Genomic DNA, 15,236 nt, shown 5'->3' on the forward strand with positions numbered 1-15,236 from the left:
GAAAACTAGTCAGCAGTGGACACCGCGACTAATACTTAGGTGCGCAAGAAAAAAGAAATGAATTATTCTTTCTTTTTCTTTCTTTTTCTTTACGTTTATTTGGAATACATACTATTTTAAAAAGTACAGTTATTTATGCAAAGATATAATTTATCTTTCTAACAGTAATTATAAGATTTCAAACCCCGTTCGTTATAGAGAACTCTAATATTATAATGTAAATCCAACAATTGCTTCTTTATTTTGGGTGATATTCCAGAGTTACAATAATAATTAAGAAGTCTCTAAAAGATAGTTCAATCGACTGGAACTACGCCTAATGAAACGGAGGTCACTAGTTTGAATCACCCTCACCCTCCCTCCTCTTGTGCGAACATGTAAAAATAAATAAATAAATAAAATAATACAATATTAATTAAGAAACAAACAAATCATACAACAAAAAAATAGAAAAGGGAAGCACATAAAGATTTAAAACAAGTAGAGAAGTTTTTCGTATAAAAAACAGAGGAAAAATAACCAAAAAAAAAAATCTCTGTCACGGTTTTGCAGCACATAAAAAACTCAAAATAAGCATTGCCTTGGGCATCAGAATTCAGTACGTAATGTTTTCTGACTCTCTGAGTGTCGAGGGTTCATATACTAATGATTAGATCACCCAAAAAAGAAAGGGGTTGATTAAGGTTAAACAAGAGAAAAAGAAGAATGAAAGGCACATATTTTACAAATTGGATTGGAACATTGCACTTTCGCGCAAACACTCGTGAAGGAATCTAAGACCAAAGAGGCCTGCCTAATCAAAATTGAATAAATACAACAGGGTGAAAGCGTCTGAGATGTGTCATGCCGGCTATGAAATAGCTTCAACCTTCGTGTATGCCACACCCTTAGCTTTCTTGCTTGAACTGTCTTTAGATTTCTTTGATTTCCGTTTTTTCGAGGATGCCTTCAGATCTTCGGAAGTATTTTTGGGCTCCGCATCAGCATTTCCCGTCAAAAGCACCCTATCCGCGTTCTTGACATCAGAATGCATCAAAGACTCAACTTTCCTCTCTTCTGCATCAATTTCTGGTTCAATAACTGACATTTCTGTCAGAACATAGTTGGCCAAAAATGTGTCTCTTACATTCCTGTCTGTCCTGCTGAAATGCCTTTGAGAAAATGGGGCAAGACCTTCAAGGAGTACGTCTATTCCTTTTATCTGAAAATTCACGGCATCAAAAAGTAAAATACAATGCAGAATATAAGGATGATACACTTTGCATGAACTTTTATTCAGCTTATTTTTCACAGAAAAAGTAGAATAACAAGCTGCCACAACTCTGCCACTGTGCCATCCCCTAGTGGGGGAAGGACAGAGAAAGAGAGACAAGAGAGTAGATCCTCTACTGTCTTCAGCGCAAGAACTCAACACATTATTTTATGAACAATTTGGTGTTATAGCACTCAAAAACAAAAGCTCCAGGAGCTGCAGGTCCTATTGAAACAACACGAAGCAATATCCACAAAAACTACCAAGTTTTTTTTTCTGAGCAAATACAACCAACAAAACGAAGGAGAACAAGAAAAACCAAGAAAGAGAGGACAAGAAAAGGGGGAGCCTACGGCAGAGAATTTGTCATATGAATGACAGATATCCCAGGCCTGCTGGTGACTAACATCTATCAAGATTTTGTATTCAAGATTTTTTGATACCAGAAATGGGTGTCCCTCAAACCCTGCTGGTGTCTGAAGCCCTAGATTACCAAATTTCTAAACTTATTTCGATGGTTACCTCAATTTATTGAGCCATTATCTTATGAAATTCTTTCTTCATTAACTTTAAAGAGCCAGAACAGGAATACTTAGTAAGACAACCACCTTAGTAATCTCTGTTGGAGGAAGGATGTTGAAAACTCTGAAAAGCACGACATGTGCAACTTGACAGAGCTTTGTTTTTGTATTCCACTCTCGAACATATTCAAACAGTAGATCAAACTCTTTTGTGCCAAGAGCATCAAGGAATTTATCTATATGTGCTTCAGCCTCTCCCTTCCTGCAGAGGACTCATAAGAAATCTAAAGACAATAGAAAGAAAGGAAAAAAAAAAAAAAAAAAGGATGTCCCTAACCTGCAAAGTTCAGCAAACAACTCAAAAAGTTTGCGAGGCCTGCGAAGTTCAAATGCAATTTGGATTGCTTTAGTGTAGTCAGCATCTGATACAGCATTTTCTAAATCTTGACCTTTCAGAACCCCTTCTTCCTGCATAAACATCGAAGTATAAGCCACAAGTTCTATGACAATGATATAAGATTTGGTCGAAATGCATAAATATATTAAATAATAACGATCCAAATTGTACCACCTTGGTCCCATATTGAGAAGTTGAAGAGTAACCCACATAGAGTGAGTGGTTTATAAAGATAATCATGAGTGCTTAATCCCACATTTCCTAGTTAATAGGTGAAATTAGGCTTTATAATAAATCTTAAAAAAGCTTCAAATTGACTAAGTCTTTTGAGGTGATAACACAGATATGGCTAACGTTTTTCCCTAGGTCATTAGAAATAGTATCAGAGCCACTTAGTAACATCCGGCCATGTTGTATTGGAGCACTGCATAACATTTTCCTGACAATGACGTCAGGAGTTTATGAAGAAAAATTTGTAACATATCGGTCCCATATTAGAAAGATGAGGAGAAGCGCAGATAGAGTAGGTTTACAAAAATAGTTTTGAGTGCTAAGTCTTACATTGCCTAGTTACTATGTGAAAATGAACTTTATAAGGAATTCTAAAAAAACCCCAAATTGACTAAGCCTTTTAAAGTGAGAGCGTAGATGTGACTAGCTAAACTTGATACACCACCATCCTAAATTCTACAAGTTTCCTAGACCACACTTCACATAAATGTTCATACTGCTACACTTGAAACAGGTTCAAGTTTGATTTAGGATAGATTATGCATTGACTATGCCAGTCATCTAGATACTATTCAATGTACTGAGCAATCAGCAACAGCAAGAATTTAGCATACTTCTGTTGACAGTAGAAATTAAAAAGATTGACACGTTAACATCAGGAGATAATGATAGGTACCGAGAGTCCAAACAAAAATCAAAGACTGGCTAATCTATTATTTTACGTACATTTCTATATATTAACCAAAGACTACTGACAACTGTTGCCCAACTACTGAAGAACATTGTACAGAGAAACATGAAACAAGTCTCAATAGAGAATAGAGATGCAGCTTATTCACAATCCTAAGTGGAACCCTTTGAAACAGGAAATATAAGCAAAGACAACTTCAAATTTTGCTGAATGGTTTGGGTCAGGTATCAAAAATAGCAGGTGAGACAACTCACTTCTTTACGGAACACCTGCTCTTTATCATCGGCAGTACAATCATACCACAAATTGAGAACAGCATCCCTGCCACCAGTAGCAAGCATTTCTGACTTCTTCCCAACAGCCAAGGCCCAAACCTGCAGGGTAAATCCTGTAAGCAAAAGAAAAGGGCAACCAAAATCTGAATGGACACACAAATTTGTAGCAGGGTCAGCCACTCCCTGCCACCCACAAACCTGCAGGGTAAATCCTGTAAGCAAAAGGAAAGGGCAACCAAAATCTGAATGGACACACAGATTTGTAGCAGGGTCAGCCACTCCCTGCCACCCACAAAGGCCTGCATGGCTGCAAAGCCTGCAATGCTGTTCACTTCTAAACTTTATTATACTACAGATAAATTGACATTTAACTAGAGCCCCACAAAGGCTTAAGGCCCTCAAAATAATGGACAGAACCTTGTACCATTTTCTTTTCTGCTGGGCCCTTAAAAGAATCATGGAAATGAAACAACTCTTTTCCAAGAGCTCCATTCTCTCCATGGATGTTTCTCATCGATGTGAGATCACTTTTTTATTTACCTTGACATTCTGGTTCAACATATAGAAGCTGACCTAACTTGCGTTTCCATCAGACAACTATAACTATAAGTAGCTGACAGGTGTACTTTCTTATAAACTAGACACTAAGGTGACTAACCCAGAGGACCAGAAATGAGACAGATTGAGACTAAGAAAACAGATGCTGCTTTCGCCCTTTGTAGACTACTCAAGCGTAGCCAATCACCTGGGAAAAATCCCTGCTCATATCTCAATCATTTTTTTTTATAGGTAATATCAATTAAAAAATGCTCAGATCTCAATCCTAGACTTCAATGTGCATCAAAAGATATATTATCCAAGTCAACCAATTATGATATATGCAGAAGAGTGACCATCAGCAACAAAATGGTCAAACATACAAAATAGCAGAAGCGAGGCTTCAGCTTCCTTCTCACTTATGTGCAGCTACTTAACCACGTAACATGTTTGGTGAGACACTTTTTGCATGATACATAGATCTACAGAATGAGATGACCTATAAGATCCAATATAGTCTACATAATCTAGAGGAGATAACTGAGAAGAAAGTTTGTTAGAAACAGTGACAATTATTTATAGATAGATCAGCACCTTGTCCACATGCTTATCATATGTAGCAATGCACTCCTCGGTTTTTACAGTCCATAGCTTTACCACACCATCAGCATCTGAAGACAAATATTTAGCTGATTATAAATGTCATCTGACCAGTAGATAAAGCCAAATAGATAACTTTCAGCCAAATTACCGCAAGAAACACATTGGGTCCCACGAGTAAGAAAGGATGCTCTTAATACACTTGATACATGCCCCATAAATATTTTCAAGCATGAACCATCAGAAATAGCCCACATCCTTATTGTTTTATCACCAGATGCTGTTATGACACATTGATCAACAGGAGAAAACTCTACCGACCAAATCCCCTTTGTATGCCCTTTAAGCACAACAACTGATACCAGATCTGGAAGCCTCCAAACATGAGCAGTTTTATCCTAGTCAAAAACAAAAAGAAAAAGATTCAGCAAATAAACTTAATGAAGCAATCTTATCCACAAATGCACAGTAACTTCAGGAAGGCAATGCCTTAAATGCCTATAGCATTTCTGCTTTCTCAGCAATAAAAAAATATGTTAAAAATAAAACAGAAGGCAAAAGAGCTGTGCCTCAAAAATTACATACCTGAGAACCACTGCAGACTAAACTATCATTTGGTGCAATAGCTAGAGAATTGATATCCTTATCATGAGCTTTTACAAGTGCTTTTGCTTTCAAATTAAGAGGCTGTACCACCTCATCTAACATACTCTCCAAACTCCACACTTTAAGAGTAAGATCACTAACAAAACAAAAATAAAGGTTATGAAGAGCGACAAAATAGTACCAAGTACGAGAAACTCTAACAAACAGGAATAGGAGAACAGATAGGAATAAGATCAACTTTAACAAAACACATGATTCAGGATCTATACATATTTATTCAAGTGTTAAATAAAACAACCATAGATGCATTCAATTGCAATGATGAAGATAGTGAAGCTCATAATTGAAAGATAGTGAAGGATGCTTCTATTGCAGTTCATTTGGGTCTTTCTAGTGGTATGTGAGCTTTATTAGAGTGGCTCACAATTGGAAGGTGGATGTCCTAGCTTCGTATTTCAATTTGTTGTATTCTTATAGAGTGAGACGGGAAAGAGAAGACAAGCTTTGGTACGCCCCTTCAAACAAAGGGATGTTCGATGTTAGCTCCTTTTACAGGGACCTTGCATGTATGATGGCATTCCTATTCCTTGGAAGAGTATTTGTTAGACCAAGGTTTCTTTGAGAGTGGCTTTTTTCACTTAGTCAGCGGCCCTAAGAAAGATTCTTATTAAGGACAACCTTCCGAAGCGGCATGTCATTGTGGTCAATAGGTACTACATGTGCAAAAGGAATGCAGAGTCTATGGACCATCTTATTTCCCATTGAGGTTGCTTGAAAAAAAAAAAAAAAAAAAACTTATGGAAAGCTTTATTCAATCGCTATGGACTATCTTGGGTTATGCCTAGCCAGGTGGTTAATTTGTTTGCTTGCTAGTGGACATGCGGTAGCTCTTAGAATGTTGTTGTGTGGAAGATTGTGTCCTCTTGCCTTTTGTGGAGCCTTTGAAGGAAAAGAAACAATCAAAATTTCAAGGACTGAGACAACTTTGGAGGAGCTTAATTCCGTTTTTTATACATTTTATACTTGGATAGCTGATTTTCAGCTCCATTGTTCATTAGTTTTAATGATTTTATTGTTCTTTTTCTACTTCAAGATAGGCATTTCTCTAGTATACTTCTTGTGTGCCTGGGTTGCACTTTCCGCTCTTAATGATATTTTTATTACTTATAAAAAAAAATAAATAAATAATATCATATACTAAATATATTTTTTAAGGGAAAATCACACATACTCTCCTCAAAATACTACCCCATTATTAATGTCCCCCCAACCTACCAATTGTGTTAATGTCCCCCCTAAATTACCAAAACAATTTCAATATCCCCCGTATGACAAAAATATCCTTCATAAAATTTTTTTAAAAAAAAAATCTTAAAATTATAACAAAAAACTAAAAAAAAAAAAAAAAGAAATATCAAGGGGGTCATTTAATTTAATTGTTTTTTAAATTATTTTTTGCTTTTAATTTTAGTTTTTTTTTCAGAATTCACAAGGATATTTTGTCTTATTGAAATTTTTTTAAGATCACTGTCTTTTTGCTGACTTTGGGAGGGCATCGACATTGTTTTGGTAGTTTATTGGGGGGGGGGGGGCATTGACACAATTGGTAGTTTGAGAGTAATATTGACAAAATTGGTAGTTTGGGAGTAACATTGACAATGGAGTGGTAGTTCGAAGGGAGTGTGTGTACTTTTTCCATTTTTTAATTTATGTAAAGCATGTTTTTGTATAAAAATTTGAAGATCTAATCATAAATCAATTATTATAAAATACTATTTTATATTTTATTTTACAAGTACACCTGGCCCCCTCTCATAAATATCCTAGTTTTGTCCTTGACCCCTAGAGTAATGACTTGTGCAATAGAAAGCATCAACATGAGAACCAAATCAAGAGCACTCAAAGTAAACATGAATAAATGGTCAAATGGATTTTCTTGGTAAAAGGATTGTTGAGTAAGCACTCACCGACTACCACTAACAAAGAAGTCTTTCTGCTTCTTTGAGAAACCAATGGCTCCAACAGCTTTCGTATGACCTACACCAACTCCAATGCAACATCCGCTTCCTGCTTCCCACAGCCTAACCTATATTGAGAATGGAATTAGAGATCCAAAAACATTACATATAACATATAAATCTCTTTGAGTAAGGGTGTATGTCTAGTCTGTTTGTGTGCATTTGTGTATGAGAGAGAGAGAGAGAGAGAGAGAGAGAGAAAGAGAGCAAGAGAGTATCATTTATACAGAGACCCCTTTTTAGGGTGGTAGCCTCTCTTGTATACTTTTTGAATCTCTTAGATCTTGTAAACTTTTTAGATTTCAAACACCTTTAGGGTGATAGTCACTCTTGTATACTTTTCATGTAAGAAGGATTTGCTTTTTCCTTAAACTATATATATATATATATTATGAAGAGACAAAATAATTGATTTTCCCCATAACAGCCACATTTCAAATTTACAATTTAACTTCTTTTTTCCCTTTTGATTGGTAAGTTATGCACCCAGTTGGTCCTAAACCTAGCACTTCCTCCATCCAGCTCTTACAAGGAGAGGACGAGCCATTTAAGCTGAGCTGATGGCTACCATTTTAGTTTCACTAGCAAACTACACAGGTAGAGGAAATCAAAGCAAGTCTACCACAGCTGCCTTGAGGGCCAAAGAAGAAAATAGAACTTACACTTTTGTCCTTGCTTCCTGTTACAATTAAAGTTCTTCCAGAAGTTGATACACAGGTGTCAAGGCATAGAACAGTTTCAGTATGACCAGCCAATACATAAGAACATGACCTGGCTTCTAGGTCATACACTCGTACCTGAATGTGTCCAAATTAAGATACATATTAGGAAGCAAATTTCAAAACTGAAATCACATTTCTTCAGTAACACAGATAGATTCCTAAGTATCTAGATGATTATGCCCAGCATAGAGGACATTGTGACCACAGCCCAGCTTATGTATTGACGAGATCATGAATACATTTTCCATTCATTTAATGCTCATATGGTAGCTTATGCTTTTACTTGTACACTACATTCATCCAAATATAAATGTAAATTTTCAAGAATAACAAAATATTTCAACACAAACGTATATGAAAATGAAAGGTAACCAAAGATGGTTAAAAAGACGCTTGTTACGAATCTCGTAAAAAGGTATAAACATGCACAATAATAACTCCTTACAATTAGTGAAACCCATTTGCAGAATTTGCAAATACTCTAGGACCTCATAGTAGAAGAATGGCCGTCCAGGACATATGGATACATGCCGTACAGAGTGGCTGAACTGACACACAAGCAAACCTCCCTGGGAGGCTGGAAGATATTTGCCGCCAGAGTTATTAAAGATCAAAGTATTTTAGGATTATATGATTCAAATGCTACTGGGAAAACATCAAAAAAGAAACAATGATAAGATCGAATGATCATAAATTAGAAGATCATGTCAACTTTTTCAGCTATTACTAGCATTTAGAGCCTCAACTGCAACCTACCAGTACATATAATTTTGAAAATGATAAGAATCTACTGCAAATTACCTGTTCAAGGTTTGTAGCAACAGCAAGAAATTGTTCCTCTTCACCTAAAAACCTCAGATCCACAATCTCTTCATTGTATCCTACAAGTCTTCTGCTTAGGGTAAGTTTAAATATCTCCTCAGAGTGCTCTACAGGGACATAGAAAAGAAACTGCTCATCGGCAGTCACACAAAGCAACCCTTGATCTGAAGGTAACATAACTGCAGATGTGAAACCCCTACGCATGTCTGAGTTGACAGTAACATCAGATGACTTTTGCTCAAACAAGCAAGCTGCACTGTTCAAATAAAAGTAACATAAATCGACTCAAACTGCAGTTCATTCTAAATATAACCATGGATGAAAAATAGAGAGGCCCATTGGCCTCCCAACCATTTAACGAAACGTACAAAATACTAGGAAAACACCATCTTGTTGTCTCACCTTTCAGAGTTCCATATTCTTACAATCCCACGTTCACCAACTGTGATAAAATGAATTGCTGATGACCCACTTGTTTTCTTCCCACTTTGCTCATAAAATGAAGCCACGCAGGAAGCAAAAAGGCTCCCAGAACGAATTACACACACAGCCTCAAGTACCTCATATGCAAGTACAGTCTTTTTGAAACCATAATCATGAAGGTCCCACAAGTGTACAACCTGCAATAATCCTATACATCAATTTTCAGCTAAAATTATATGGTTGGCCAACTATACTGAATTAGAAGCAACCCTTAAATGTATATAATATTCTAACACAGAATATACCAAAGCACATTTCCGCATCTTGACATAAACATATTCAAATTTGCCTGTGACATAAACTACAACAATCTAGTCATAAAACAAAATGCCTATGCTGTAAGAAACAAACATCACACATCAAGAAGACATTGATATAGTTAGAAAATCTGAATATACTCTATACCGTAGGAAACAATCATTAGTATCAGAAGTATTGATTTCATTGGAAGTACATTGAAGAATATGGGAAGGGATAAAAAGAAAAGATTACCAATCTTTTCCACTAATCAAAGAAATTAGTGTCTAATAAACAGGTGGGGGAAGGACCAAGAATTCAGCACTTTTTCGGTTAGAAGACACTACAAAGAGCCCTGAAACCTAGACACAATTGGCCATCTTAGGTAATGTATTTCTCGCTCTTTCTTCCTTTTGTGTGTGTGTGTCCCCAAAAAATTAGAAGTTGCATAGCCACATAAGATCTGCATTAACTGTGTGGACACAATCGACATGCCAAGGGGAGCAATGTCGCTCCATTCCCTCATCAACATTTTTTAGCATTTGTCATGTAAACTTATCAACACGGACAAAGGCACTCCTTTTTCAAAGAAAAAAAAAAGAGGAAACAGGTCGTAAATACATTATACATTTAACACTACATACCAATCCTCTCCACAATCCTCTGTTCATGACTTTGATTACAGTACTATGAGTTCAATTCCCTCATGAGCATCCTTTCCACATTAAGTATGGATGAAAACTAGGGGCAACTTGGCCTGGTCTGGTACAATATCAAAATTAAACCCCTCATCGTGCATAGAATTGGCCAGATATTCAGGAATCTCCAATCAATGCTAAAATTAGCAAAAGTGAGTTCTGACCTGAATCAGTAGAGATGATAGCTTAAATAATTCAACCTGCCTGAGAATTTACACAAGAAATGCATTTTATGGAAGAAAGAATATGAACAGGAAGAGAGGGATTAATCAAAGATAAAAGTGTCAGAAGAGGAGGTAATTAATCCTTAACCATGACTTCCAAACCTCTACCAAAACAATTCTATGAGACCCTTCTAAGAACACTATTTTCACGTAGGTTGGCTAATTTTGGTCGGATTTTGTTGCCTCCAATGTGTCTGACTTGAAATAGATAAAAGGGCCACATGAATAAATTAAAGGGAAAGCAAATGCACAAAATTGAAGCAAAGCAAATGCATTTACATATCATCCAATACAAGTATAAGTATATTAAGATAACCACATCTCTAAGCAAAAATCAGAGAAGGTTGATCCCTACCTTATCTCTTCCAGCAGTGAGCAAAATCCGTCCATCTTCAGATATAGCCATAGAAGTTACTGCTGAATCATGTTTTTTAAATGTTGCAACACACTTCTTGTGTAAAATATCCCAGACACGTATTGTTGCATCATCACTTCCGGAGAAAAGCTATAAACACCAGTCAGAATGATAAGTTGAAAATGCAACTCAAAAATGCAATTGAGAAGAATAAATTATTGAAAGGAATAGAAGGAAGTAAAAATATGCGGGTTTGTTTGACAATGCCCTTTGGGTGGTGCTTTTTTGTTTTTTAGTTGAAAAAGTATTCTAATGTGACATAAGATGAAAGTAGTTTTAAATGTTTCGTGAGTATTTTGTGTTTGAAGTTGTTCATTAATGCTTTTGCTTTTTTACTAAAAAGCAAAATGCAAACCTAAAGATCATTAACAAATGAACCCAGCATTTGCCTTGAATCGAAGTAGATCAAGAAGCTATGAATCAATCATGGTTGTTTCTTGTAGAATGATACTTGTTTAAATCCTTAACATTTTCGGTAAGTAATTGGCTCCAAGGAGAGGGGGAATGGGAGATTCGAACTAGAAACATCTGATTTGTTTAAATCCTTAACATAACTACTGTTTTGTCCCTTTCGTTCAGTGCAACGCGCAGAAACTGCACATCTGCATAACTTGCACAGAACAAAGGGCATATCAATCACACATGGTGCTTGCACACACTCGAACATTAGGAAATACATAAATCCCTTAAAATGTAGATGCTTTAAAAAGTCCTTTGACTACATATAATGCCCGTAGAAAGACTAATTCCAGCCTCCCACTAAGGGAAGAGAACTCACTTCAAGAGTGAGGCTTTCAATCCAGGTATCCTTTACCTCCTCTTGCCCAGGCTTGGCTTTGTGTAAATGTAAATGATACAAATACCATAAAAATTTGAGATGAAAGCCTATCTCCTCTTCAATGTAAATAAAGCACAAACCACCTTTCAAGAGTCCATACAAAAATTAAGAGGGTAGTATTTTAATTCATATAGAAATCCAAAAGGCATGCCCCACTTATTCTAATCAGTTAACTGCATATTAAAAATTCTGTACAAGAACAAAATTAAGCTTCCTGAAACTATTGGTTTAATTGGAAGGTTCTAAGTGCGCCATAAGCAACACCATGACACAGTGTCACATCAGCTTCATTCCATAATCAAGACTGGCGAAGTCCACACCAATAAGAAATCATCCAGTTTCTATTATCACATCTGTAGAGTACAAAGACAAATCTACCCCATAAGAACATTCTCAGCCTGAAAATGTTATAATAGCTGGGCAGGGCTTTACAAGTGATGTTTCCGGAAATATTTCTCAGGTTTGTCCAATAAGGAAGAGCTCTAGATCACAAAAAGGATTTTCAGTTTCCAAATATCTTCCTTCTAGCATTTGAGAATATGAGATCCAAGGCACCACTAACAACTTAAAAGATACTTTTTGAAATGCTTCAAAGACCCTGCAAAGAGAAAAATAAGGGGACTTGGAAGAGCCACAGCTGGAGATTCCAGCTGTGAAGAACACAATTGTGTATGTTGTTTTATAGTGCTAACATTGTCAATTTTATTTTACAAATTCCAAGACTTTATCATAAAGATCCCAACATTGGAAACCCTAGTACTTTTAAATTTATGGCGTCTAATTCCACCAAAAAATAACATGCCTTTAATATTCTATCCAATTGTTCAATTATGGTATAGTTTAAACTTAAGCACGGACCTAAGAAGCATGAAGCAAGCAATATAATATTGAAGTGTAATGTGCGAAACAAAGATGGCACAAATAATCAACAAATATCACCTCCAAAACATTGTTGACTAGTAAAATAAGAGTATAGTCGCATTTTAAGTTGGAACTTACTAGTGACTTATTTGGATCAGGATGGAACATAATACAGGAAACAACCCCTGCATGGCCCTTAAAGAAATGAGTGCAAAAGCCACCATCAACATCCCAAACAAGGACTTTCCGATCAGCTCCTGCAGTTGCAAGCAATCCTCCAGACAAGTGGCATGCCATAGCCTTCACTGGACTTTCATGGCCCTACTCAATGCCAAAAACAAACGTCAGTCATAACCCAGAAAAACAGAAACATACAACCATATGTAAGATGCTGAGAAACCAACTGCAGATACTTTTCATTTCTCGTAAACTCAGAAGAAAATCATTGCTAAAAGCTAAATAATCTTCTTTCAGTTCTCAACAAGCAGAAGAGCCCTAATTCCACTTTTGTTTTCTCCACAACCAAAAAAATTACAGTTCAATTAACTATACCTAGTCAAGGAAAATTTTCCTTTGTTAACAAGACCAATACATTACTACTCCTCAACCTTCCTCCTTTCCTTTTAACCAAAACAAATTGCACCATTTTCTCAGCAAGGAAACCAACCCTACTTCACTAACTGTTTTCCCCTCAAAAGCCAGACAGCACAATTCGGACTGGTTCATCCCTAATCGCACCTGACTCAATAGATTTAATTTCCTATGTTACTTCAAAATATTTATTCATTTACTCCGCAACACCAGAATTGTCCATTTCATCCATTAAATTTAGCCCAAATATTCCATTTTTAGCTCGAGTAAAAAACCCAAATTTCTATCGCTTTTCTTAGCAACCAAACAGAATCCACATTAAATTTTCAATCAAACTCCCTTCCAAGACAAAAGCATATATATATATATATATATATATATATATATATATATATATATATATATATATATATATATATATATATCACTCACAAAAGCATTTTCTCTTTACAGTTAAAATACACATTCACTTTCTTTCTCTTCTATTTGTTCGCAGCAAACCAAAGAGGGCCCAAATTCAAAAGCATTTACCTTCCAAGAACGCACGCACTTGAGGGTGGACAAGTCCCAGACCCTAATCTGGAGACTTTTACCGGCGGAGAAGAGAAACTTGTCGTCGGGGCTAAGCGCCAAGGCCGAGGGGGCGTCCGAGTCGGTTTCAATCGTGGACCGTATCGAGGCGTCGGACGAATCGACGACCCTGATCGACTCGTCGCACGCGCACGCGATGAACGAGCCATCCGATGCCACCGCGAAGGGCCCGCCCGTGTAGAACTGTTGCAGCGCCGGCACGGAGCGGTAGTTTTTCTTCAACGGTAGGGAAGCCATGAGAGAGATACAGAGAGAGATATTAGGGTTTAAGGGTATAGAGCCGAGGAAGTCGGGGTTTAAGAGGAGTCTACTCTCTACTGTCTACACCCTACCGTCTGCTGTCCACGGGGGAACCACAAACCACACTTTTTAATAAGCAAATTGAGTAATGCTATAAGTATGTTTGGCAGTGATTTTAATAAGTGCATTTTTAAAAATTGTGTTTTTAAAATTTGTATTTTTGAAATCACTTATTTTTAAATTCGTATAGACGTTTGGTAAAACATGTTAAGAAGTATTTTTTTTATTAATTGAGTGTTTGGATAACATTAGCATATAATTGCGGTTTTATGGCTAGTTAAATATTGCCCCACATATTTTTTTAAGCAAAATCGTGATTTTGGTTTAAATTCATATTTTTTCAAATAAGCACCCTCTAATCAGCTTATAGAAATCGCAAATTTTTTCACGATTTTAAATTTTGCATTTTTAAAATCGCAATCTCAAACACTCCAAAATTGCGATTTGGTTTAAAAACATAGATTTTTTCTTTAAAAACGCACTCTCAAATGGACCAAGTTATCCTAAATGTGACGTCGCTTTTAAAATCACCAATATATCAAAAGTCAATAAATTACATCTCAAATTCAACAGTGATTTTAAAAGTCACACCACATTTAAGATGACTTTAAGAAGACTTATAATATTACTCAAGCAAATTAGGGTTCAGGCAAAAGTTAGACGAAAAATTCAACTTGATGGGTAACTTTTTCAAGTAAAGCTTTATACCATGCCCTATTTCATAACTATTTGCTAAACTGTCTTATTATATATTACATTCTGTTTCACTTTTTTCATTACGTTGATGATGTGGCAATATTTGTCGGCTTTTAATTTTATTTTCTTTACAATAACTAATCGGTACTGCTAAATTAATCTAAAAGATTAAGAATACAGTATATAATTACTCGTTCAATTATTGTAATATTATATAATTACTTTTTTTGGGCAAGTAAAAAAAAAAAATTATTGAATAAACTAGTCATTACAAATTACTCTCGATTTTTAAAATTGGCTCCTTCATTTTTTTTTTGCAAGTTTCAATTGGGTCATTCTGTATATTTTCCGTCCAAATTAGTAACGTTTGTCAATGCCATGTCAAATAAAAATAATAATTTGTTGTTTACTTTATTAGAAAAGAAATTTTGTAAAATCTATATTTAAAAAAAAAAGTTGGGGGAGCCCATTTAAAACAAACCTATACATGATTGAGTTACAGGCAAACGCATTAAGATCATGAGTTTGGCGATTGTAAACCAAAACAACATCTTCCAATTGGTCGCACTTGGAGTACATGTTGATGAAGCCGGTGATGTATAGCAAAGAGTTGATTGAGAAGGCCATCAA

At 35.9% G+C, this 15,236-nt stretch overlaps 1 protein-coding gene across 1 annotated transcript; it reads right to left on the minus strand.

Moving 5' to 3' along the window:
* Positions 1 to 479: 479 nt before the first annotated feature.
* On the minus strand, positions 480 to 13,943 carry TOZ (Transducin family protein / WD-40 repeat family protein). Its single transcript, XM_059577756.2, has 14 exons — positions 13,551 to 13,943; positions 12,567 to 12,749; positions 10,670 to 10,819; positions 9,075 to 9,292; positions 8,652 to 8,928; positions 7,791 to 7,925; positions 7,078 to 7,196; positions 5,090 to 5,246; positions 4,656 to 4,902; positions 4,499 to 4,575; positions 3,347 to 3,466; positions 2,111 to 2,241; positions 1,861 to 2,035; positions 480 to 1,201 (listed from the first exon to the last, which is right to left on the minus strand). The coding sequence occupies exons 1-14, from the start codon at positions 13,845 to 13,847 to the stop codon at positions 851 to 853; spliced, it is 2,637 nt and encodes an 878-aa protein (XP_059433739.2). The 5' UTR covers positions 13,848 to 13,943; the 3' UTR covers positions 480 to 850.
* Positions 13,944 to 15,236: the final 1,293 nt, after the last annotated feature.

The sequence above is a fragment of the Corylus avellana genome, chromosome 2 (assembly GCF_965113065.1).
Source record: "Corylus avellana chromosome 2, dhCorAvel1.hap1.2, whole genome shotgun sequence".
Lineage (NCBI taxonomy): Eukaryota > Viridiplantae > Streptophyta > Magnoliopsida > Fagales > Betulaceae > Corylus > Corylus avellana.